The sequence below is a fragment of the Gossypium hirsutum genome, chromosome D08, assembly GCF_007990345.1.
Source record: "Gossypium hirsutum isolate 1008001.06 chromosome D08, Gossypium_hirsutum_v2.1, whole genome shotgun sequence".
Lineage (NCBI taxonomy): Eukaryota > Viridiplantae > Streptophyta > Magnoliopsida > Malvales > Malvaceae > Gossypium > Gossypium hirsutum.
Window position 1 is genome coordinate 211,226 of NC_053444.1, and position 26,253 is coordinate 237,478.

Sequence of the window (26,253 nt, forward strand, 5' to 3'; positions counted from 1 at the left end):
TGAACTGAATTGGGTCGATTTATCAGTTTGGGTGGATTTGGTTCATTAGGTATTTTTTTTTAATAAACTACATCTCATGTCGCTAAGCTATTAGGTCACTAAGGTATTAGTAAGTTTATGTTTTGATTACTCAACTTTAAAAAGTTACAAAACGGTTGTTGAACTATTCAAAAATTTTCATTCAAGTTACTAGGTTGTTAAAATCGTTGTTGTATGACCTTTGGTTGCATCGTTTGCATCAATCGAAAGTTTTCTTTTTCTTTTCTTTTTTACAGTTTAGTTTTTTTTATTTATTGAAACAACGAATTTGTGAATTAAAATTCAAATGATTTTGTTTTTCGATCTTCAATATTGGCCATCAAATTAACTTTGAATTTAAGGTATGTTTTACTTGTTGATGGGTACTGAACCATTGTATCAATTATAGCTCCAAGCCCGTTAGTTAAACTTTTTTAAAAAAAAAAAAAAAAGAAACTTAATTGTGCAATGATTTAAATAAAAACTTTGCAATAGTTCAATAATTATTTTGTAACATTTTAAGGTTGAGTGATTAAAATGTAAACTTAATAATTGTTTAGTGAACTTAGTGTAGTTTGCTTAAATATAAATTATTAATTTTATATAATTAAAAATTGAAGTTGGTAAAAATAGAAGTTGGTTGGGTTTGGATAATTATAATATTTTAATTTGTGAAATGAAAATAATATGAATTGAATTCATATAAGTAATAATTGAATTGAAAATAAACAGCATGTAATAAAATCGGTTAAAAATCAATTGAAAATTGATTTTTTTAAATTTATATTGGAATATTTGTTTGTATCACAGTTATTACAATCACAGGAACAGGAAATAAGGTTCAGGCTTGTCTCAATAAAATCCTTGGATCATTTTAGTGATTTTGATAAAGGTATCTCAACTCAATCATTTCTTACAACTTGATGTACCTCCACTGTCTGCTGCACTATAACCTGTGGTACCGGTGCCGGTGCCGGAATGAACTCCACGGTGGCTTCAGTTGGAGAAGGATCTGTTTGTTTTGATCCTCTACAACAACAATAGTAACAGCAATAAGCAAGAAGCGCTAATAGTATAACTGAACCGATACTCGACCCTATCGTCGCCGCATTTTTACTTTTCGGGCAGCTTGAGTTTTCGTTCTCATCAATCCTGCCCGGACATAAACGTGGAACAACAGTTAGTTCGAAATGTTGGAAACATGAAAAGTAATGCTTGATGATGAGCTTGCCTGCCTGCCTGCCTGCCTGCTTACATGTAATTGATTTGCTTGTTATCGGTTATCGATTGTGGAACACAACCAGAAAAATCATTGTCTCGGAGGTCACTGTAAAAAAACATAGTTTGAGAATTTAGAATATGAATACTTCACACACACATGTGCTGGAATTTCAACAAGTTACTCACAGTAATCGTAGATTCGGTAACTTTCCAAGAAAATCTGGAATTTCCCCTGAAAGTTTGTTATTATGCAAATCTCTGATTCATGATACAGGAACAGAAAACAGCAAATTTATAAGTGCTTTAAACCAAACATCCAGTGAGTGATAATGTTTTTAATTTAAGGGTATAGTGACTCAATTATTAATAAATAATTTTTTAGTCATTTAAGTATGGAAAACTATAAAATAGTTACCAATTATTTAAAAAAAAGAATTTGGTCACAGCGGTTAAATTACCGATAAAATGATAATAACTTGGCAACTTTAAAAATTGAAATAATAATAACTTTAACCCTACTCTTTGATGAAAAAAAATATTGAATAATTGGGTGATAAAAAAGAAACTTATGAATAGTTAGTTAACGTACTTTATCCTTTAATATAATACTGTTAATGGTGAAAAGTTAAATAACTCACATTACTTCAAGGGCATCCATTTGGCTGAATTTTGGGAGATAACCTTGGAGACCAAAACCAGAAAGATATCTGCAACATATGTTAAACATTTTTTTCATAGCAATGGAGTCGAAAACAAGGGTGAAATCAGAAATTTTTTTTATGAGGGTCGAAATTAAATTGTAACTTTTACGATAGCAAAAATGTAATTTCACTATTTTAATAGCATATATCTTTATAATTTTTAAAGAATTAAATCAAATTTTTATATTTTTAAGGGGGTCAAAGTACAATTTTACATTTACTAATTTAAATTTTTAAAAATTTTAAAGGGTCTAAATGGAAAATCTATTTTATAGGGGCCGGGACCCTTGCTAGCCCTTTTAATTTCGCCCTTGGTTGAAAGGAAGTTTTTTTTTTCTCCTGAAGAACTTTCTTGCCATGCAAGAAATGTTTAAAGAATGAAAAGATTTTTATGTACATTGAAGTTACTCTTGGAGGTTGATTAGTGCTACAATTCAACCATTGCCAAATGGTGTCATTAGGTAGACACGGGTCTCCGCTCCATCCCTTCAACTGGTCAAATGTGTCGATGAACTCTTCTAACCCGTCCACTTCTTAACAAATACTGAGTTAGACCCGAAATTTTATGTGTTGGAATTAAAAAATTTTAGGGCGAAATGAGTCTTACAGTCATTTTGTGATGTAGTTGCAATGACAAGAGGTTGGCTAACAGTGTAAACTTCAATGGCACTTATTATTGGTGCCAATGTGGAATCCTCAGTTGGTACTCATTGAATGTCGAAAGTGCCAACGGACTGTAAATTCGCCCATACACTGGTACAGATCTGGTATTCCGGGATTGTAGTGTTTACGAAACTTCTATTCACGGTTACGTTGAACGATCTGGTCTCACTAGTTTCCAAGAATGGCTCGGTGAAGTACATTTCGACATGGTCGAGGTGGCTCACGTTGTCAAAACCAAAACTTAAGTTAATTGTATCCATAGCACTTGCTTCAACTGCTTTGATTATTGCAGAATCAGGAGGGACATTAACAGATGTTTCGTCGAGGGATGTGAAATTCGCGGTTAACGAATCTAAGCCAGGTGGTATCTGAGGCTCCCATATCCGGTTATATTGATCATCAGGGTACCTATATAAGCACACATTGTTTAAAGAAGTTCAAACATTTTTAAAGATCCCAAATTTGGTTACTTCTTACCCAAGTATCCTATCATCGGCTCCGTAATTGTAACGATAGCTTATGAACCAAGCCATATCCCTTCTCATTTGGGGATACATATCATCAGGCAATGGCAAAGATTCCAACCTGGGAATGAAAGGGAACTCTTGATCTCGAGTTCGAGCTAGACAAATACTAATACTGTCCCCTTTGGTTGCATAAATCATTTCGTAATACGTGAAACTAGTAGTATTAGCCACAACGGTAGCCCATTTGTTCCCATCGAATTCAAGGTCAAAAGTCGGTGGCTTAGAATGGCCATCATAGTTACCATACCAGAACATAGCTCTCATAAAGTATCTGGTTGATGTTGGTGTAGGGATAGTGTAGCAGTTCTTGCTTTGTTCCGAGAAGACACGTAATGTATTCAGTTGCTCGATGTCGGAAGAACTGGTCGAAGCGACTTGTTTATTGTCGCCAGTTTTAATGTAATCATCATCTGAATCCCAAGTATCACCATTTGAATCTTTATAGCTTGTGTCTGATCCACAGTCTATCCTCACCCAGTCCCATGTATCTTATAAAGCCATTTAAAGTATACGTTACATATCATATACATTGAGAGTGTTAAAAAGCTTAAGGTCAAATTTAGTCCTTGACATGATCAGTTTTTTTTAATTTTACCTTTATTATTTTTTAGGTAAATTTACACTTTAACTTTTCAAAAAATCATATATATTTTTAACGAAAATGATGACTAAAACATTAATTTTTTTAATCTGTGGCAATACATGTATACTTCATATTGACATGACACGTTAATAAATAATTTAAAATTATAAAAATAATTTAAAAAATAATTTTTTTTTAAACTGAAATACATGTCAATTGCTATTGGACCGTCATATCTAAAACTTTAATGTTTTGATCAATGTTTTGATTTGAAATGTTGATGATCAGATTCGATATTTTTTTTAAAGGTTAAGGGTTAAATTTAATTTTTTAAAGTTAAAGTACAAATTTAACAAAAATGAACAAATGATAAGAAAGGAGTAGCATTTTATACCTTGAGAAAAAGCTTTTTGGGCTAATAAAATTGCAAAGAACAACACCTTTATCATTGTCAAACTCTTGATTTGAACAACTTAGAGATGGAAACGGAACATTTATAAGCAAATCCCAATGTGTGATAATGGTAGATGATACAATCTTTTAATGTTTTATTGACGATAAGTTTTATGTTTTGCGAAGACAACGACGAGGCTTGTCCTTTTGTTTGTCATCTTCATCGCAACTTCCTCGTCAATTCTCAAGTATACATATTTTAACAACTGTATTTACATAAAAATATTTGTTACACATCCATATAAACCTGATCATGAGTTAGGTTATCTGGTTTAAAAGTTCAAACAAAAAGTGAAAGAGTTTGGATAAAAATATAAGCTCGAAAAATAGGTTTAGGTAAAAAAAACGAGACCCGTTTTCTAAATGGGTCAAGCCTTGAATAAGCCTTTTTCGCCTAGACTCGGCCTAAATTTGTAAAAAAAAATGTTGTTTTCATTGTTTTTGCTGTTATTTTGGTGTTATTTCGTTATTATATTGCTACTATTTTGTTGTTATTGTTTGGACATTATAACTCTTATTTTATATATTTGCTTGCTAAGTTGCACTTATATTAGTGTTATTTAACTATAAATAATTTTTAATTTATTTTTAATTTGTTGAGAAATATTTATTTTAATGTTTTTAGTGTATTTGGTGTATTATAGTTTTAAATTTTTTATATAAAAATAATAATATAAAAAAATTAATACGGACAAGCTGAGTCAAGCTCGATTTTAGCATTTTTATCCGAATCGAGCTTGGGTAAAATTTTAGACCTATTTTTCGAACTAGACTGAGACCTAAAAAATAGGCCTAAAATTCTATTGAGACATGATCCAAACTCGACTTTACCCGGTCCATGATCAACTCTAGATCCATGCTAAATTCAGATGGATTGGGTTTAACTTTAAAGCTCGAAAATTGCAAAGAAAAACACATTATCTTCACACGTTTTCATTATCGTCCTTTGCCAAGAATCCAAGAGAAAAGCTGAGGAAAGTTCCTTGAAATCAAGAGAAAGTGATGTATAGAATTTCAAAGTATTCTCGTCATAATTAATTAAATTATATATTGGTTAACATCATTTCTTTCAAGCTGTGAAGTTACCAGGAATGAGACCGACAAGACGAACAATGAAGCAACCATTTAATGACAGCAACAATAACTGTCGATGATAACAGCAGCAATCTAGCCAACTAAACATTTTCTTCTTCCCTCTAATTTTGTTTGTCCCTTTATTATGCTGAAATTTTAAATTTAATCATTGTACTTTAATTTGTTATAATTTGATCCTTTTTACGACTTCTTTTTATACGTGGAAATCCAAATTCTTTACAAATCATGAAATCAGTAGGATATTCTCAACAGTAGCTCAAAAGGGAAAAGACAACTATATATTCAACCATAGCTGTCATTGCCCAGAGAACCTGCATTGTTCCTCCAGCTGTTCATTTTCTTCAAGTCTCGTGCCCAAAGCATATTAGGTGGGTGTGATGATATGACCTAAACATACATACTTGAATCCGAGTGTTACTCAGATCCATAAATTTGCAATTGAGAGCAAGTAATCTTCTGTTGCCTAAGAATGGGGACAAAAAGTATGATCATTTAAGAGATAATACATTTAGTGGCAATGGAATCAAAGATGAAGAATATTACAAAAGCAGGGTTTTCACCTATAGTTGCTTCCCCAAGGGAGAGACAGGACTTGGAAAATCACAGCAATGGCATGCAACTGTGGTAATTAAGACAGCAACTACATATTGTGGAGCCTTTTGGCAATGCCTTGGACATGTTTTCGAGTTTGTCGGGTGTGTTTCTCGTTGATTGTGCAGACTTTGATGATTCGAACACTTCGAACCCCATGCTGCTCCAACATGGCTGCTATCTCTGGTTGCTCAGTTTATAAGCATTTCCTGCAAGTTGGATTCAGTAACATATTGAATAAGAAGTACATATATACATATGTGTGTATGCATATATTTATATGCAGCAAGGAAATTAAACTTAACGGATTAACACACAGTGAAGGGGCATGTCGTTAACATCTCATAGGGTTTCTCAGTGACAAATTTACAGAAACTGTTTGACATACTGGCCACCTCCATTTCCAAGCTAGGTAACAAGTATTAGTGGAGGTGGACAGAATGCCAAATTGGCTCTGCAACTACGCCTCTCAGAACCCCATAGAGCTTTGTTCATTATACTTGAAAAAGAAATGCAGAATTGCGAAATATTTGGTCATTGGCCTTTGAAATAAGAACCCCATTTTCAATCATGTCGGGTTTATTGTTGTCATGAAATTATTATTTTAAATCCTTTTTTTTACCACCTGATGAATGGGGTTTTCCCCTTTTGTCCTTTTTATTTCAGTCAATGTTCAATGGAGATTTGCATGCACCAGAGAACAAATGTTTGCTAGTTCCATGATTGTCCCTTGAAAAGCAAGAATGAAAAAAAAAACCCAACAGTCTAAACACTGCAACCTTAACAAAGCAAAGCTATAAGATATGTCGTTGACTGTTGTCTTCATGCGTGTCTCTTAATTACTTTTTGACTTGTTGCTAAAGAAGGATACAAAAATGGGGACTCTAATTGTCTGCCACTTACTCACCCTGTTATCACTTTTCTTGTTACTCACTTGTCAGTTCAAATATGATCATGTAAGGCAATCAATAACTATGATCCAACAATGAGAAATGCAATTTTAATGGTATTATAAGGACAAAAAACATCAACTAAATTCTACATTTCAATCCCTTTCTTTGTCCTTTCTTTTGACAATTTCATACCCTATATAAATTACAATGTTTTAGCCATGCCCGATCGAATGAAATTACGTTGTAGAACCATTCTCGACAAGGGGACTTTCATCGACAACAATGTCTTCGACAGGGTTCTGCTCTCCCCATACAGCTGCATCTAGATATCCGAGCTCAAAGAGCCTCTCGAAATTTTCTTCATCTGCCGGTTCCCTTGCCCAGCTGAAAAGCTGTATGTAGTTGGCAACAAGAATTCAGAGGCTTATACTTGAAGGAAACTATTAACATTTGCAAAGCTGTGGGATTTTACCTCTCTTCCGGTTACCCTATTCTCGGGATTACAGTCTGGACTAATCCCGATTCCTTCCACTCCCATCCTACTGGCTGGGAAAGCACAAACTCGGACCTGCAAAGACAATATCCCCCCATCATATCATCATATATATATATATAAGCCCCCTATGGTGGATTACAATACAAGGTAGTTTCATGGAATTTTCGGAGACGAGTTCGGTTCTAAATGATGTCGAGAAAATACCGTTTTAGAAGCAGATGTTGGGGGCATAAAAAATGTCAAACCCCCATCAAGGCACAAACGATTTCTGAAAATTGCAGCAGGGCGAGCAGCAACATACCTACAAAGACATGTTTGTTTAATGTTTCAGGTAACTTCATAGGAAGTGTTTTTTTCAATGCAGAAATGTGTCTTCACCATATATTCTTACCCAGGAATGAAGGAAGATGTAATTACTGCATTGATTAGATCTTCTCTAGAATCAAATTGATCCACCAGTAAACCCCTAGGCCTCCAAAGAATCTGAGTTATAGCAACTGACATAATAGTTACAATTAAAAGAAAATGTTAATTGTTCAAAAACCAGACATCCATGTTGTTTGTAGCCACTTTGGTACTTTAAAATGCAACCTAGACCTCAAACCTCTCTCTAAAGCCGCCTATCTACTTCTTCGTTATTACCAACTTGTTCTGAAAGGCTAACTAGATGTTATCATATATGCTTCAAAAAAATTTCAGTTATCAGCTCTATTTATTCCCTGTATAAAAGAATATGCATACAGTATCTATCTGTTTTCAGATTATCGTACTCACCACGAATCCGCCCATTGCACCTAGTATGAGAATCGGGAGGCAGATACTCGTTAAGAAGATCTCGAAGAACAGCCTGTCGGTTTTAAGCAAGTGACGAAACAGTAAATGAGATATTAAGCCACTAAGATATCAAAGCTGATGGAATCAAGATCCTATATAAGCATTGATGATTATTAGACTGCAAATGCACATGCTTATTAGCAATTAGTGATCATTAATCATACACACTATAATAAAATTTAAGCCACAAATACAAGCATTGAGCTAGGCCTAGGCATATATACCCCAAGACGAAGAGCTGTCCCTTTACGCCGGCAATCATCAGCTAAGATTTTAGCAACTTTTAGAGCTAAATCCATTGTAGCTCCAGAAGCAATCACTGCACATACTATGGCACCAGCAGATGAACCAGCCAATGGTGTTGTTTCCTGTATCAAAGAAATATCAGGTATGGCTAGTGTGGTTCAATATCACTGCACAGAGTTCATATATAGAGTTTCTCAATGTTCTCAAAGCCCTATAGTATGAAATTAAAGCTCAAAGGAAACCAAGATTCCTAAATGAATTGATGAACAATCAAATTCAAACCTGTATGTAACCCTTTTCAATGAGAAACTGGGCAACTCCAAGATGATAAGGAAGCAAAAAGCCACCACCAGAAAAGCTAAACCCAGGGCTTGTAACCACTCTTCTTTCATTCTCAGCTTCAATGTCTTTAACCCTTTGTTCCCATATCACCTCTGGTTCTATCTCATCCTTCATCACTAAACCAATTCTCTCCTTATCATTGTTTCCATTATTTTCAACCTCACTCTCATTTATTCTCTTTCTGGGTCTGAGAAAAACCAGGCTTGTTGAGTCTTCATTATTCAATCCGTTTTTAATTAATTTTGATGCAATCCCCAAGAAAAGCTCCCCTGTTGCTGCAGCAAAAGACAGTTTCTCTTTAGAAGAAGGAAGTTTTTTATCTCGATCTTGTGAAGGTGGTGTTGTGAGGTTATTGTTGTTTTTAGAGCAGTTGGTGAAGGAAGCGAAACCATGGCGGTGTGGATAAAGGGTTAACCCACGAAAGAGGCGAGATTTAGAGGGAAACAAGGTATGGGAAATGAAAAGGGAAGCCATTATAAAGGAATAAAGAGAAATAACTAAGAGAGGAGTGTTTGGATGGATGGAAAGTGAAGGAAAACATGAATGATTTGAAAGAGAAATTTACTTGTTAACAAACTTCTTAGCTGAGCATGTCGGCCGGAATATATATACTTACATGCTATTGAAGTCCCTGTTTTGTCAAGATGTGACCTAGTGGAACATAGTTGACCTCAACCTGGTTTCATCTACGATTTCAACTATAACAAAATGCATCTCAAGTTCCACATGTTTAGACCTTGCGTGAAACACAGGGTTTTCCAATATAGCAACTGCACTTGTATACTCACTCCACATTAAAATTATCATTGAACCCTAATTAGCTGTTTTGTTCAAAATAAGGAGTAAATTAATCGTTGGTTTAAAAAATAAATCAATTTTTTTAAATTTTGTTTATATCATTAATATTTGGTATAATTTACGAAATAATTAACTAGCTATACATAAAGATTTTTGTGGGTAATGAAGGTGTGTAAAAGTTTCCTCAGGCAGGACGGAAATTAGCCCTCGAGTGCAAAGGTAAAAGGGAGCTTGACTGCAAGACCCACCTGTCAAGCAAGAACGAAAGTCGGCCTTAATGATCCGACAGTGTCGAGTAGAAAGGTTATTATTCAATGGATTAAAGTTACTCTAGGGATAACAGGCTGATCTTTCCTAAGAATTCACATTGACGGGAAGGTTTGACACTTTGATGTCGGCTCTTCACCACCTGGGGCTGTAGTATGTTCCAAGGGTTGGGCTGTTCGCTAGAGGTGTTCATGGGTCGGGTGGCCCGGCCCGACGGCCCGCCCAAAATATGGGAGGGTTCGGATAAAAATATAGGCCCGAAATATGGGTTTGGGCAAAAAAATGAGACCCGTTTAGAAAACGGGCCGGGCCTCGGGCACCACTTTTTGGCCCGGGCCCGGCCCGAATATAATAAATATTTATTTTTTATTTTTAAAATACTTTTTTTATTTTTTTATTTTTAAAATAAATTTTTGGTGTTTATTAAAAAAAGGGCGGGACGGGCTCGGGCTTAGGAATTTTTCCCAGACCGGGACTGTACAAAATTTCAGGCCCATATTTCGGGCTGGATCTGGCCCTGGCCTAGGACGAGGGCCAAAATTTTTTCTGGGCCCGGCCCGACCCATGAACACCTCTACTGTTCGCCCATTAAAGCGGGTGTGTACATCATGTTGACATATAAAGATCAATTTTTAATAGTAAAAATTGATGAAATTTTTAACAGAATGATCAATTTACATTTTTATCCGACTTACTTGTACTAATTTAACTATTTATTAAGTAAAAAAAAACAAAATAAAATTAAACTCTTAATATAAGATCTCCATGATACTTTTAGCTCACGCAACGTTAACTTTGTTGTTTCCATAAAATACAAACAATGCAAGTGTGAAACTTCCCACAACATTGCAATAACTGAAGGGATCCTCTAACATGTCACCTTCTAAAGCTGCCAATTTAATTGAGCCAGGTGTTGGTAAAAGAGCTGTTCAAAAGTCAGGCTAAGCTGAGTTCATGTCCGGTTTAGACAAGGAGTTTTTGGATATTTTCTCTGTCGAAGCCCGTCCCGGCGCTGTATAAAAGTGTTCACAACAAAAATTCCAGGCTTTTCTGTATTCCTCTATATAGGCATCCCATGCATATATACTCTTTGAAGCATTTTCCTTTGGTTCTAATTTTTGTTTGTGTTGATTTGATTGAGTTGTCAAATTTTAGCCTTATGCTTTGAACCCAACTCATCAATTAATCTATATATTAATCTAACTTTTCATAATTATTTTTTTCAAACATCAAATTTATTCATATTTTTGTGATGCAAAATATTGCAAATGATAAATTTTGAATTCAAAAATGTTAAATGTTATAATAAACATCAATAATAACTGTAGAATGATCGTAAAATAATAATAAAAGAATAATAAGAACACATAAATTTTACGTAAAAATTCTTTCGGAGAAAAATCACGAGCAAAGAAGAAAAAATTCATTAATGTTGAAAAACGAAAGATACAAGAGGAGTTTCGATTACAATTATTTAAAAGTTGAAAAACAATATTCTAATCAAAGTGAAATAGTAGAAATATAGTTCCATACAGGCTCAACTTGTGCGGTATGATCCATACCACAAATCTCTTATTTTGCCAAGTGAGGGATTCGAATCACACAATTTCTAACCTTGAAAAAACTTACTTAAATTATTGTTGAATGCCTTCCTTATGCAAATTCTTTACAAACCAGTAAGATTTCAACAGCAGCTTAAAAATGGCAAAAATAAAAATAAAAAATAAAACAAGACAAAAAGGGGACAAGATACTTATGTTTCTTAAAAGCAACCAAAGTATGATCATTTGAGAGATATACATACATTTAGTGGTTAACTTGTAGAAGGGGACAAGATCTGTAATGGACATAGGACTGGGAAAACAGGACTTATTAAATAGCATACATTTTGTTAAGCTCATTGTTTAGTATTTCAGTATCTGACAATGGATAAGATTGTGACTGGTTCTCCATTGAAGATCTTCGAATATTTCGTTTGCTCGAAGCCTTAATTCGATGCCTGATCACCCAATAACACATAGTGCCTAAAGTTGCAAACATTATTACCGATCCAATAATGGTAACTCCGATAGCTAACCACCGTTCATCTCCGACCACAACGAATGACAAGGCTAAGTATGCCACTGAAACAAGCACACAAGCTAACCACATTATCTTGTTGATAACAGCCATCAACTGCTTCTTTGCCTTGCTTTCAATGACTACAACTGAGGTCTGAACCACCACAACAGCTAGGGAAATGAAGAGGGAAATCGAATCGAAGATGAAGAATATTACGAAAGCCGGGTTTTGGCCTATCCTTGCTTCACCAAGGGAGAGTCCAGGAGGAACGTTTTTTGCATCATCCACATATTGACCAGGAACTTGGAAAATACCAGCAAAGGCAACCGTGGCAATTAACACGGCAACTACAGTAGTGGAGTTTATTGCATTGTTAAGCCCTTCAGAATGCATTTTGTGGAGCCTTTTGACAATCCCTTGGACGTGTTTTCGAGTTTGTCGGGTGTGTTCTAGTTGATTGTGCACTTCATGTTTTATATCGCTCACGGTTTGTTTCAACTCCCGAGCTGGATTCGGTGTTGCAGGCTTAATGAGTCGAGCACTTTGAACCCCATGCTGTTGCAACAAAGCTGCTATATCCGGTTGCCCTGTTTTCTCAGCTGTGTCAAAAGCAGTTTCACCACTTCTGTTAACAGCTTTCATGTCGGTTTCTTTGTATTTAAGCAACAACTTAACAATCTGCACCATGAAAGACCACATTAGTCTCTTGCATTGATAATGAAAAAATGGGGTGATTAGTGATTACCTCAATTCTTCCTTTCCTACTAGCTATATGTAAGGCTGTATTTCCTTTAGTATCAACCATGTTTATCATCAACGACGGATCAACACCGATCAGTTCTTCAACCACCACAAGATTTTGGCCTTTCACTGCCATATGAAGTGCGGTTTGGCCTTTCTTATCGGTCCTTGGTGCAATCCCGGGTTCACTAGCCAAAAGTGCCTTCACAACTTCTAGATGCCCATTTCTTGCTGCTGAATGTAAAGCTGTTTTACCATTACTCCTTGCTATAGTAGCCAAACCACTACCTGCCTCTAATAAAAAATTCACAATCTCTATATGGCCTTGTGTTGCAGCTGTGTGCAATGCAGTAGTGTTTGATAAATCAACCGTCATTGCCAATTCCGGATGCACCCCCAACAGCAGTTTCAAAATCTCTGCAACAATGCCAACCTCAAAAACATCATATTCAGTTATTCACCACCAACACATAAAGTCATATGTAATAAGAAAAACATACCTAAATCTCCTTGTTTAGCAGCAATGTGAAAAGCATCAAAACCATTTCTAGCTTTGATCGCAGCATCTGTAAGATCATAATAGTTAATCATCTCCTCGACCAAATCGACATAACCGTATTCAGCGGCGACATATAAGGCGGTTTCGCCGGATTGGTTCTGTTTAGGCAACAGTTCTTTAAGTTCATCCGGCCCAGTGTTTTTCAATATTTCAGACACGGCAGCAAGATTTCCAGCTCTTGCAGCAGCATGTAGGTTCGTATCATCACGTTTCCCAGTTAACTGTTTCGTCATCTTTTTCCTACGAGCAGGAACAGATGGCTGCTCGGTTGCTGGTGCCTCCATTGTAATAAAAATCAATATCAAAATCAGTATTCTTCTTTCCCTAACTTTGTTTATGAATTGAAATGTCTATTGTTCTTCATCTGGCACCAAAATCCCAGATCAAAATTGGTATTTTTGGTCCAAAAAAACACACAACTAATGAAATGAGATTCTTCAGTATCTGGTTCTGTACTGTCTCTTTGCATCAAAGGCTTTCCTATATCACCAAACAGAGGTTTCATTCAATGAAAAACCAATCTAAAGCATAAAAATAAACAATCCCAGAAACCAAAAGCTAACAAAAAAGGAAACTTTATTTCATTTGTTCATACTCCATTTTTGCAAAAAGAAAAAAATAATTTTGAACTAAAGAACAAGAAAATGAAGAAAGGGAAAAGTATGGTGGCTAATAATTACCCGAGTTTGAATGAAGGAGCTATTTTTTCTCTCATCCATCAAAAAAACCAAAAGCACCCATATAAGTAAGAAAGCCGTTTTTAATTGAAATTTTCTCGGTTACCAATCACAACACCAAAAAAAAGGGAGAAAAAAAAAACTTCGTTTATGAAGAAGAAAATGGAACAGGAAATAGAAAAACAGTTTTTTGGCTTTATAAACATAAAAAGCACATGTATTTCCAACTTTATTCGAATCTAAAACCCGTCCCAGCCCGGAAATTATAAAAAAAAAATATAATCTAACCAATAAAATGGAGGCTTTTGTAATGATCATCGGTTCTTAACAATGTAAAAAGAAAAAAGAAAAGATTCTTCTTTTTTCTGGCTTAGAATCGGAAGAAAAAAAACATGAACGGCAACAAAAAAAAAACCAGCTAAAGCAAGACCACGAAACCAGAGCGATGTGGATTATGAAACCAACGGAAATTAACAGAAGCCACGCGCCTTTCATATCGTTTGAATTAGTAATGTCATTTATTTGTATAATTAGGTGTTGCTAAGTTTTTACATTAGACTGTATTTTTCCCCATTTTTATTTAAATTTATAATATTAAATATTTTTTATAAATATTCACGTCGAATGAAATTATGAAAAGAAATTAATTGTAATTTATCATGAAATTTATTTAGTATGTTAAGAAATATACCATCTAAAATAATAATTAAAATAAGATTTTGTTACCAAAATTCTACACTAAAACCAAACCTACCAAATATGATAGCCACTTATTTAATCAAAATGGTAGGTGTATTAAATGCAGAAAGGCATTGTGCATGCTTAATCACTAAGGCTAATCTGTACTGATAAAAAAAACTTTTAAGTTAGAACATTTTATTCAATTATATTTTTATTGGTTATAAAATATTTAATCTAAATTTTCATGTGACTAAAATTATTTTAAGTTATTAAATAATAAAAATAGACATGGGCCCGCCCAAAATTTGAGAGGGTCTTGGTAAAAATATTCTGCCTGAGAAATGGGTTTTGGTAAAAAATTAGTCTCGTTCAAAATATGGGTCGTGCTTAGGCTTAAACATTCAAGGCTCAACCCGTTTTTAAGTTTATAATATTTTATATTATGTAATTTAGAACACATTAATGTTAAGATGATTATATAAAATTTTCGTATAAAATTATTAAATATTAAAGTAATATAATATAAATATTTTAAAAAAATTAAAAAATAATATGGACGGATCTGAGTAAAATTTTAAGTCCATATTTCAAGTCGAGTCGAGCCTAAATAAGCATAAAATATGTTAATACCATATTTAGACCTTGCCCGAACCCAACCCGACCCGGCCATGAGCACCTCTAAATAAAAGTGTATAAATTTAATATTGACAGTTTTATCATTTAGTTTGAAATAAAAAAAAAATGTCCATAAAATAAAATAATAAGCAAACTAATTTAGTGTTTTTTTACTCTCTCTTTTTCAATCTATTTAGTATAAAAATTTTTCCAAATTAAGCTGGAACCTACGCGCCCTTGGTAGTGCACCTTTGTCCTTACAAATGCCCCAGACAAATATTGAGACACCCCATATGAAATTTATCCAATTAATGGATAACTGCAGAGGATAATGTTGCCTTGATTTTAGGAAATTACATTTAAAACTCTAATTTATCATGTTCCTTCAATATTATTTAAACCTACTTTTTATATAATTACAAATGATAATCAGCTTTTAACTTCTAAACATGCTTGTTAATAAAAGTAATATCTTTATATCAATTGGTTAAAATTTGCTCCGAGTCCCTGTATTCTTCATATTTTTAAAATTTAATCTTTCTATTTTTTTTAGATTTAAAAATGCAAGCTTAATTATTAATATATTTATTATATAGTAACATTTAAAATGTGCCCTTAAAACTTTCATTAATATTTTTTTTCTAATAATTATCAAAAAAATATTATTTTAATTTGAAACATATGTTGACAGATGATTTTTTTAAATTTATTTTTAATTTTTTTGTGTGACTAAATGGAGAGATTTTTTTAGTGGGTACAAAGACCATAGAATTAAATTTTTTTTTGTACGAATTAAGGTGATCATATTCATGTCATTATCAAGCAATTTATATTAAATTTAATTTTTAAAATTTTTGTGTTAATTATTTGATAGTAGCATGTAACATGCCGATGGCTTTTAGACAAATTAAGCATTTACTATATAGTTTTTTTCTAGCATATATCATATAATATATTTAAATGATAGAAATTAAGAAGCAAAGGAGTGAAAAGGTCAAAGCCAAATCTAAATAAGAAAGAAATAATAATTAAAATAAACAAATTTTGAGAGTTGATGAGGTTCTAGAATGGGTCTTTGTTTTAGTTTGATTTAAAATTATGAAAATATATAATTCAAAGTCCATTTAATTATAAGTGGAGTGGAAAATGATTTGTGTGGTATGGAAATGAGTGGAAGCATAATAAATTAATTAGTATATCTGGTTGAAAAAGCCGGTGTAATTAGCATAAGATACAATTTTGTTAGGGTTAATGTACCATTTGGTATCTAATTTTGGTTTTAAAGTTTAATTTGGTACTTGAGTTTTTCTTTGTCCCAATTTCGTACTACGTTTGGCTACAAGATTCTAGTCTAACTATGCAATTTCAACACGAGCGCATTACTTGTTTTCTTCAGGGCATTGCACTTGGTACCATCTATATGTTACAAAGAAAAACAAGTTTTGAGATGCCTATCTTTAGTATGGAAGGAGTTGGGTTTTAGCACTTTAGTCATGGCTACCAAAAATCAAGCATTCACTTCAGACAGATTTAAAGCTTCTTCTGGAAGACTTTGATGATATTTTTAACAAACCAATAGACCTACCTCCTTCCAAATTGCAAGATCATGGAATTCCCTTGAAGAATGAAAACCAAATGGTGAAGCTAAAACCTTAGGTATCTTGTTGTTCAAAAGACTGAGGTTGAAAAGGTGTTTAGGAGATGTTGCAGGTTGGAATCATTTGAGATAGCAAAAGTTTTTTTGCTTCTCCAATTGTTATGGTAAAGAAGAAAGATGGATCATGGAGGTTAAGATTGACTATAGGTAGTTAAACCAACTTACTATCAAGGATAAATTGCTTGTCCTTTTGATAGAAGAACTGTTGGATGAATTGAGGCAAGCTACCAATTTCTCCAAACTGGATTTGAGAACAGGTTATTATCAAATAAGGATGTGGGAGTCTGACGTTCACAAAACAACCTTTAGAACCCATGAAGGCCACTACGAGTTCTTAGTAAGGAGGTAGGACTTCTACTAATTCAACAAGGGTTTCACTTCTTCTCCCTGTAAATAGATAGCACCGATAAGGCTAAAAACACAACTTTAAGATATTTTTATTCTATTCGAAAATAGTGAGAATTTATTTTCTAAGTATAAATTCTATTTTTCAAAATAACAATTCTACCAGTTTCTATTGAAGAGAGATTCGCTTTTCCACTGAAATTAAAGTAAATAATTTCTTATTATATGTTTGATTCGAATTCATTGCAGCCCACATTCGAAGCAATTCGTAGTACAAGAATAGTGGAGAAAGTTTTTCAGTTGAAAGTTGGGAACGACAAGAATCCGTCTAGCCAAAAACAAAAGTGTGATTTTGGTAAAGGGTTTATTACTATAAATATCACAAACAGACTCGGTTTTCAAAATTTTAATTTTTCGCTGTAGAAGAAAACCATTTTTGAACCAGATCTTTTCTATCAATTCTATGGTTATTATTGTTCAACAATTGGAACCACTCTATATGAAGCCCTTTATGGGCAAGGCCCTCCTATACATCTCCCTTACTTTTCTGGAATGTCAAGTGTAGCTACTGTAGATAGGAGCCTTCAACATCGGGAAGTAGCTAGACAAATGTTGAAATTCCACCTTCAAAGGGCTTGAAATAGAATGAAGCACTTGGTTGATTGAAGAAGAAGTGATAAGGTCTTTGATGTGGGAAATTTGGTGTACCTTAAACTTCAACCATATAGGCAACATACTGTGAGGAAGACTTGGAACCAGAAATGTAATAGCCCGATTTTAGGCTTAGTCGGAACAGTGGTTTCGGGACCACAAATCCGACGAAAAAAAAATGTAATGGCTTGAATTTTCAGAGGTGTCAGAACGGTGATTCGAGATCACTAAATTCGACAAATGGGTAGAAAATATTATTAATTTAGTAAGTATAAGTTAAATATGAAGTTAGGAAAATTTTTGAAATAGTGAATAGTGCACTAGAAATAAATATTAAAATAATTAGAATCGAAATGAGGTATCAAGACCTCGGGGATTTTAAACTGAGCCATAAATATTTTTATAAATATTTATGGAGTGTTAAAAAGTTAGTATTAAAGTTTCGTTAAGAAATTTTAAAGTTCCGATAATTAATTGAACAAAAAGGACTAAATTGTAACAAATGCAAAATTTTGGGAAATAATTAAATAGCTTAAATGATAAAAGGAAGAGGGCTTAAAAGGCAAATAGACCCAAGGTCTATTTGGGCTGGACGGCAGAGGCATGAAATCAGCAAGAAAGTAAGGAGAATTAAGGGCAAAATTGGAAAAATTGCAAAATTTGCTTAATAAAGTTAGGACCCAAGTGTAATTATCTAGATTTCTCTTCATTTTTCTGAATTCTCATCAGCTAAAACACCATGGAAGGGCTTCTTCAAGCTGGTTCTTCATATTTTTATTACAAGTAAGTTCAATTCTTGACTATTTCTTGAAATTTTTGTATTTTTATGACTTTTACAACTAGGCCCACTTGTTAAATCCATTAGTTTTTGATTTTATGAAAGAAGTTGAAAGTTGATATGAATATGTGCTGGAAGTATATGATGATTTAGCATGAAATTAGAGTTTTAAATTGTTCATATGCTGATTTTATTGAAAGAATTGAATAGAAAGTGAATGTTTGGGACCTAATAGTAAAAGAGTTTGAAGATAGAGTTATATGTGGAAATTCTGAATTTCAATAGTTGTGTAACAACTTATAATGTCTAGTAAAGTACTAATTGAGAAAATTAGATTAATTGAGGGGTTAATTGAGAAAGGACCGAATTGTATAAACTGTGAAATTTGGGGCAAAATGGAAATCAACATTTTGCACTAAAGCAGTTTTGGACAGCAGCAGTAGTGTAACTTTGAAAAATCACCAAAAATTGTAGAGATTGAATTAGAGGATGAATAAAATATGAAACTAAAGCTTATTGAGTCTAGTTTCTTATAAAAGAAATGATGTGAGCAATGGAATTGTAAATCATGAGATATAATAGATTTTGTGAGACAAGGTCAGAATGAATTCGGGTTCCCCTGTTCTGACTTTGGAAAATCATTAAAAATTGTACAAAAATGATTATGAGTTATAGTTTATATGGTTAGAATCCTTAATGAGTCTATTTTTAGAAGAAACAAGCTAAAACATCATCCGAATTCTGTACAATGAGATAATTAATTTTTAGTGAAGAGTGGTCGGAACTGTCAGACAGTGAAACAGGGGAAACTTTAAAGAATAAACTGTACTATTTGGCTGAACCAAAAATTATGAAAATTTTATGGTATGAAGATATGTGAGTCTAGTTTCAGGGAAAATTAACGGATCTTAATTTGGAGCTCTTTAGCTCCGGATAAAAATAATTTAGTGACTCTGACTCGGATAAACAGCTTTGAATATACATGTTAGTGAATATTGAAATTATGGTTAATGTTGTTTAAGTGTGTTATACACATTAAGGATGTGGAATGGAGAGGAGGAGGAGGAGGAAAATTGGGAAATATATGAATGATTCGTGTATAAATGGTCATATGTTTGATTATAACTCATAAACGATGAAATATGAATGATGCTTATTTTTGTGCATTATTGGTCATGGTTTAAGCTCATGTGTGAAAATAAAGTTTCATAGTATGTGTGTATGGTATATTCAATATATGATTTGGCATGAAATAATACCATGAATGGTTTATGAATTAACACATGTTGGTAAGCCTGATATATGAATAAATGATCAAATTGAGCGGAACGCCGGATTTGAGTACTTCTGATCAAGTGACAAAGTGATAAGTGGTAGCTTTAGCTACACTTATCTGATCAAGTGACAAGTGGAAAGTGATAAGTAATAGCTTCGGCTATACTTATCTGATCAAGTGACAAAGTGATAAGTGATAGCTTCGGCTACACTTATCTGATCAAGTGACAAGTGAAAAGTGATAAGTGATAGCTTCGGCTATACTTATCTGATCAAGAGACAAAGTGATAAGTGGCTACACTTATCTGATCAAGAAACAAAGTGATAAGTGGCTACACTTATCTGATCAAGAAACAAAGTGATAGGTGGCTACACTTATCTGATCAGGGACAAGTGATAAGTGATCATACGTAAGACCATAGTTATACTATGGCAAAGTGAAAGTGAAGTACTCAATTTTCTGTGACCGTTCCGTAATTTGATTAAGGATGGTAAGTGACAAATGGGCCCAAAAGAATTAAAGTAAATGGATAAGTGGTAGTGTATTTATATCGGGACGATGTTGTTATTCAAGCTAAAGTGATATTTTCATTGCTAAATTGAGAATTACATAAATGTGTTATTGAATGGTATAATCAATAAACATTGAGTTAAATGGTAAATACGTATTAGTTTTGAATTTGATGTTATTGAATTGTACGTGAATTAAATGGAAATTGCTAGTGATATGATTTAAATTATGAGCATGAGAAATTGCGAATTGAATGAAATGGAAATGAAGCATTAAATTGCATGAGTATGTATCGGGTCTCGCAGGCCCTAATTATTATGACTATAATATTTTGAGGATATATTGTGAAAAGTTATAGAAACATGTTAATTATTTTGAAAGTTTTAATTTTGATGAAATTTTATAACTCGGTTAAATACGTTTACAAGTGTATGTGTTTTGGTAATGCCTCGTACCCTATTCCGGTGTTGGATACGGGTAAGGGGTGATACAAGAAACTTGCTCTTAAGTTCTTTGGACCATGTTTGTGAAGTCTCGAGTGGAAAAAATGGCTTACGAGTTAACCTTACCTACATGATCATGCATTCATCCCACTTTTCATGTAAGTCAGCTTAAGTTAAGAAACATGTAGGGAACTTAGTTGTTCAATCTGACTTGCCTATTGTAGGCACTGATAGAGCCATGGTTAAGGAGCCTATATGAATCATTGATTGTCGTATGGTGAAGAAAGGACACAGGGCAGCGAATTAGGTCTTGATTGAGTAGACAAACACTTTTCCAAAGGATGCCACTTGGGAGAACTTGATGGAGCTTTAGAGGAGGTTTCCTTCTTTTCATCATTGAGGAGAAGAATGTTTTAAATGAAGGAGTAATTGCTGCGAGATTAAAAAGTAAGAATGTTTTAAATGAAGGAGTAATTGTTGCGAGATTAAAAAGTAGTTAAATTTTATTAATAATAATTATTAATGAAATGGTATGTTTTAGTCTGAGAGTAAGGTTAAATGATACGGCCCGTTTTGGGCATATTAAAACTTAGGTGATATGGTGCGTATCACTTGGTTGTTATAACAACCTTTAGTAATGACTTGGAAATCCATTTTGTAACAGCCTCCTTTGATTGGTTATTTAAGGCTGACATGAGTTAGTCGTTGATCATCCAAGGAAAATATCAGAAAACCTATTTCTTTCTTCTTCTCTCATTTTCCCTTTTGTTCCCTGTCAATTTATTCTTTTGTATCATGTACATGAAAAAATAGCTGTTGAATTTTTAGCCTTCACACAAACGATCTCAACAGTGAAGAGGCGTGTCTAGCCATGAAGAAGCTACGACCGAAGTGATGTGACAATCATATGGCAAAATCGATGGATTGAGGTAGTTCTCCGTGAATCCTTTGAATCAGTCTGATAAAAAGGAAAATGGGAAGTAAAGGATCATTTCGGTAAAGAGAGGTCAAAAAAATGAAAAGTTTAGAGACAAAACTAGGCGGCAGAAACAAAAAGATCAGAAACGTTTAGAGAGTTTAGGTTATGGGAATGAAATTTATTAAATTTTTTTGTTAAAAGTTTTGAAGCCCCTTGCTTTGACTGATGGGTTTTTTTTTATGTAGTGCCATGTAGCATCCCAGATTAGATCACTTTTCAAATAATGTCAATATTTAATATCGTTAAAATTAAGTATCAAATCAATAAACGGGATAAAAGTTCAAGTATCATATTGGACAAACTGAAAGTACATGTAATACATTAATAATATTGTTAAAATACATGGAGATTTGTTGCCACTAACCCAAATATTATATTAACCCATTTTGTTATTTATTTTTATTACAATCAAAACTGAAAAAAAAAAAAAGGAGTACTTAACATTGAAGGAAGCAAGAAAAGCTTTATACTTCAAGGCTTTATCCTTAAAATTAGCTGACCTTACAAGCACGGAGTTAACTGATAAAAAGTTTGATCTCTTAAAACGAACTTTCAAATTTAAATTTTATGAATTAAAAAAATAGTGTTAGGAAAACTTTATCCCGACTACACTACAAATTAATCCGAGTATAATATGAGTATCAAATATCCGCGAGACAAAAAGAAGGTAAACAATAGAATTGAAGTCACGTGGAGGCGAAGCAAGCATGGTAAGTAAAGTCCAAAACAAAAGCCACCACCCCTAGTAGCTATTCACATGGCTTAAAAATGAATGTTCCCAGACAAGTGTGTCTTTCTTTAAATCACTATGCTCTACCACATGTTGATGTCATTCTTTTTCTATTTTCAAAAGTCATATAGATATCAATTATCTTATTCCTATTTTTCATTTTTTTTCCAAATATATGCGATTATAAGATCATTATATTCTAAATATATATAATACATACAATGAGTATGATCATATCGAAAAGGATCCAGTGTTGTAGTCCTTAGTGAATGGGCGGGTTTTTGTTGATCATTGACTCACCCAATATGAAATAGGTGTAGCTACTGCTAGTAGGGAGTGGTGGGAGCTAGAAAGGGCCATTTTAATGGTCAAAAAACTTGAAAGCAACTGGCAATTTTTGTATTATTGATTGGAATTGGAGACATGCTTTATCTTATAAATGTCTTGTACAGAATTTATGCCTTTTTATTCACGTACAAAGGAACCTAGCTAGTGGGTAATTGTAATAAAATTTTGTAGCTCTAGCTTGGATATATGTAAAATATATATATGTACAAATCCGAGTAACACAAGTAATATAGTAAAATATAAACTATTAGTGCCACCATATAGGAGCTATGTATCTCCATACCATTTCTGCATACCCATGAATCATTTGGTTTTGCTGTCACTGACAGAAAATCTGCATTATTAGGAGACAAAGATAGACTGTGTAAATCTCTTTTGGTCCAAGCCCCCTAATAATGCCCTAAATGAATAACCATTGGTTTTTTTTCATTTACCAAGTTAAATAAATAAACATAAATGAGCTTTTAAACAAATGATTTCGATTTTTATTCATTTATCAAGTTAAATATACAAACACAAACAAGATTCTAGAAGATTGTTTATTTAAATACACTAAACACAGAAAATATATTTAGTTCGCTTATATTTGTTTAATAAATCGTTTCTTATATATTATCAAGGATGAAAATGAGAGTCACACTGTTTAAAACCGTATAAAATGATTATCATATGATTAAAATTATTATTGTTTGCGTTTATTTTATTTTATTAATAATATAACCATTAAATTTTGCGCTTATTTTTTATCTAAAAATAAGAAATATGTTAAATTATGATTTATTTGTTATTATTCATAAACATATTTTTAATTATTTGTGTTTAAGAAAAACAATTTTAAAAATAAATAAACCAACATCAACATTCATTTAAGCCTATTTCTTTTACGGCACTACATTTTAACACTTCGGTTTACATAGCGACTGCCATAAATATCGCTTATAAGAGGGAATGTAGCCCATGCTGCTCAAATTCTTTATATTTAGACTTTAGGCTTATGGCAAGAGGGAATTTACCCCATGTTACTATCACTTCGTTTCCCTTGAATTACTCGTCTCCTACACTTAAAAATGGCCCACAAAAGAAAAACTAGGCATTCCTATTCGTACCTGTATCCAATATTCACACTCGAGTCTAGAGTAACATTCATTTAGCTTATCAATCGATCATTGTCCACCATTTAGTTGAAATATGTGAGATTCATAAGATCTAATGAATGCGTTCTACTTCATCTACAATAATCTTTCAAGACTGTACACTTTGCACAATATTTTCTGCTTTAAGAGTTAGTATAAAAATCTCTAAGGTTAGCATTACTAGTACTCGAGCGGGCACTAACCCTTCAATCTTCCTCGACCAAGCATGATAAAAGCAATAATAAGCCATAGAATTATAAAAGAAAGGCCTAACCAAAACTCTTTATATTCCATAATTCATAATTGTGAGAAACTCAAACATAATAGGGAATGTTATTAAGAAAACGAAAATTCAACAACACAAAACTTAAACAATAACCTCGAATAGTCACTTTGAAACTAACATAAAGGTATCCATCCTAAGTCAAATTTCAAGCTTATACCTTAATGGCATACTTCCTCATCGGAAAGTACATCTCCTTCTTTTTCTCCCGCTCGGTTTTCAAAGATTGCTGCGTACAACAAAACATAAGAGGTCAATATCAAAAGCAACAGATATAACTATTGTGGAAATCTAGTGACCAAATAAAAAATGTGTAATGACATGCAGTTATGAAGGTTGATCGATTTAGTATAGGAGAAAGCAAGGAGCAATATACAAAATTTTAAAGAGACTTGGAGAAAACAAACATGTTCTTGATAAAAAAACATAAATAAGCTTTTAATGGTCAAATTCTATAGAAGGTTACTGTACCATACATTTTTGGCAGATTGATTCTTACTATAATTTGATCATTTCTAGTACATCTAATTCTCAAAATATGTATTTTCAATCCTAAAACCAAGTAGCCAACTCATTCGATTAAATCAATCAAACGTGATGACATAACATATACCCCCTTAAGGAATGTACAATAATCGTCAAACTATACAAAACAATGCAAAGGATATGCATCACCTCACCATATATTTTAAATTAAATAAACCATGAAACAAAGTTAACCTCGAGACTGAAAATCCACATTTCGAAAACTAGAATGATTAAAAATGATTGAATTATAATAGAGGGCTAAACCAAATCTCAGAGTACAGGGACCTTTAATGCAATTTGACCAGTTTTAATTTGATCATTAAACATAGTACCAATCCAAGATTATTTCACTTTTACGAGTGTTTTCCTTCATTTGTAAGAGGAGAAAATTCCCAACTAAAATAGCTAAAATAAAAGCATACAAAAATGTCCATAACAACAAAATCAAAAACCTTGAGTTCATATGCAAAAATAAACATAGTTATTAAATCATGAAATGCCAATAAATTAAGTAACAAAAGCTGTTAAGCTAAGTAAACTATAGCCAACCTGGTGCTTGGTAAGGCGGCGGCGAATAGCTCTGGTCTTCTTGGGACGGAGATCAAGAGGCAAAAACTTCTTCTTCGTATAAGCTTCCCTCAAAGCAGCCTTCTGTTTTTGGGATATCACCGTCAATACTTGAGCAATGGATAGCCTCACCACCTTACTAAAAAGATAAAACCCACAAAGAACAGATCAAAACCCATAATAAAACAATGAAAAAATGATAAGGAAAAAGAAGGAATTGAGTTACATCTTGGAGAGCTTATTGGGGGCACCACCAGTGACCTTGGCAACACGAAGGAGAGAAAGTTCGGCTTTTAAATCCTTGAGCTGAGTCAACAGCTCTGTCTTTGATTTGCTCCTTAACTCGTGCACCTTGATCCTTGCTATAAACAATGAAACAATAGATTAAAAATAATAAACATTGACAAATAATGGGATTTCTGTAATTGATGTTTACCCATGGCTGCCTGCCTCTGTTTTCTCTGTGAAGTGAAGAAGGTGTGAAAGTGCAGCGATGAAGGCTTTAATATCGGCTTCCCAGAAAACCCTAATTTGCATCAGATGTGTGAAGGCTACTTTAAATTTTATTCTTGGGCTTTGAATATTGTTCTGGGTTCATAAAAAGCCTATCTCTTTTATGGCTTTTAATGTCCAAATTGGTTGTAAAAGAAACAAACTGAAGAACCCAAAATGCAGATGGAAATTAAAGGTGGACTTAAGCCCATAATATATCTAAGATTTAACTAGTCCATAGAAAAAAGGAAAACTATACCGGTAATCATTTAACTATAATTTTTTTCTTTTTTATCACTTAATTATGAAAATTTACAAAATAATTGCTCAACTATTCAATTTTATCTTTTTTGGTCACCCAATTATCTTGGACTTTTGGGTGTTTCCATTTTTACGTTAGTCTAAATAACCATATTGTAACTTTTCATAATTGAGTAACCTCTACTGTAGTTTACCCTTGAAAAAAAATGG

At 33.2% G+C, this 26,253-nt stretch overlaps 4 protein-coding genes across 6 annotated transcripts; all 4 read right to left on the minus strand.

Moving 5' to 3' along the window:
- Positions 1-2,140: 2,140 nt before the first annotated feature.
- On the minus strand, positions 2,141-4,162 carry LOC107932447 (uncharacterized protein At1g24485). Its single transcript, XM_041099197.1, has 2 exons — positions 4,108-4,162; positions 2,141-3,618 (listed from the first exon to the last, which is right to left on the minus strand). The coding sequence occupies exons 1-2, from the start codon at positions 4,160-4,162 to the stop codon at positions 3,077-3,079; spliced, it is 597 nt and encodes a 198-aa protein (XP_040955131.1). The 3' UTR covers positions 2,141-3,076.
- A 2,676-nt stretch (positions 4,163-6,838) lies between these two features.
- LOC107932420 (patatin-like phospholipase domain-containing protein 4) lies at positions 6,839-9,468 on the minus strand. Of its 2 annotated transcripts, XM_016864401.2 has the most exons (8): positions 9,280-9,428; positions 8,604-8,938; positions 8,300-8,443; positions 8,016-8,088; positions 7,633-7,738; positions 7,446-7,542; positions 7,218-7,313; positions 6,839-7,137 (listed from the first exon to the last, which is right to left on the minus strand). In XM_016864401.2, exons 2-8 carry the CDS (start codon positions 8,775-8,777, stop codon positions 6,982-6,984), a joined length of 846 nt encoding a protein of 281 aa, XP_016719890.1. In that variant the 5' UTR covers positions 8,778-8,938; positions 9,280-9,428; the 3' UTR covers positions 6,839-6,981. The 2 variants fall into 2 exon arrangements, with proteins under 2 accessions (XP_016719890.1, XP_016719889.1); XM_016864400.2 differs by having other exon boundaries at positions 8,604-9,468.
- A 2,018-nt stretch (positions 9,469-11,486) lies between these two features.
- Positions 11,487-14,319, minus strand: LOC107932525 (ankyrin repeat-containing protein At5g02620). 2 transcript variants are annotated; one of them, XM_016864566.2, is made up of 4 exons: positions 14,055-14,319; positions 13,031-13,569; positions 12,535-12,947; positions 11,487-12,467 (listed from the first exon to the last, which is right to left on the minus strand). In XM_016864566.2, the coding sequence occupies exons 2-4, from the start codon at positions 13,371-13,373 to the stop codon at positions 11,601-11,603; spliced, it is 1,623 nt and encodes a 540-aa protein (XP_016720055.2). In that variant the 5' UTR covers positions 13,374-13,569; positions 14,055-14,319; the 3' UTR covers positions 11,487-11,600. The 2 variants fall into 2 exon arrangements, with proteins under 2 accessions (XP_016720055.2, XP_016720053.2); XM_016864564.2 differs by having other exon boundaries at positions 13,770-14,319.
- Positions 14,320-24,182: 9,863 nt separating this feature from the next.
- LOC107932419 (60S ribosomal protein L35) lies at positions 24,183-25,900 on the minus strand. Its single transcript, XM_016864399.2, has 4 exons — positions 25,727-25,900; positions 25,517-25,652; positions 25,273-25,429; positions 24,183-24,424 (listed from the first exon to the last, which is right to left on the minus strand). Exons 1-4 carry the CDS (start codon positions 25,728-25,730, stop codon positions 24,350-24,352), a joined length of 372 nt encoding a protein of 123 aa, XP_016719888.1. The 5' UTR covers positions 25,731-25,900; the 3' UTR covers positions 24,183-24,349.
- Between the last annotated feature and the right edge of the window lie 353 nt (positions 25,901-26,253).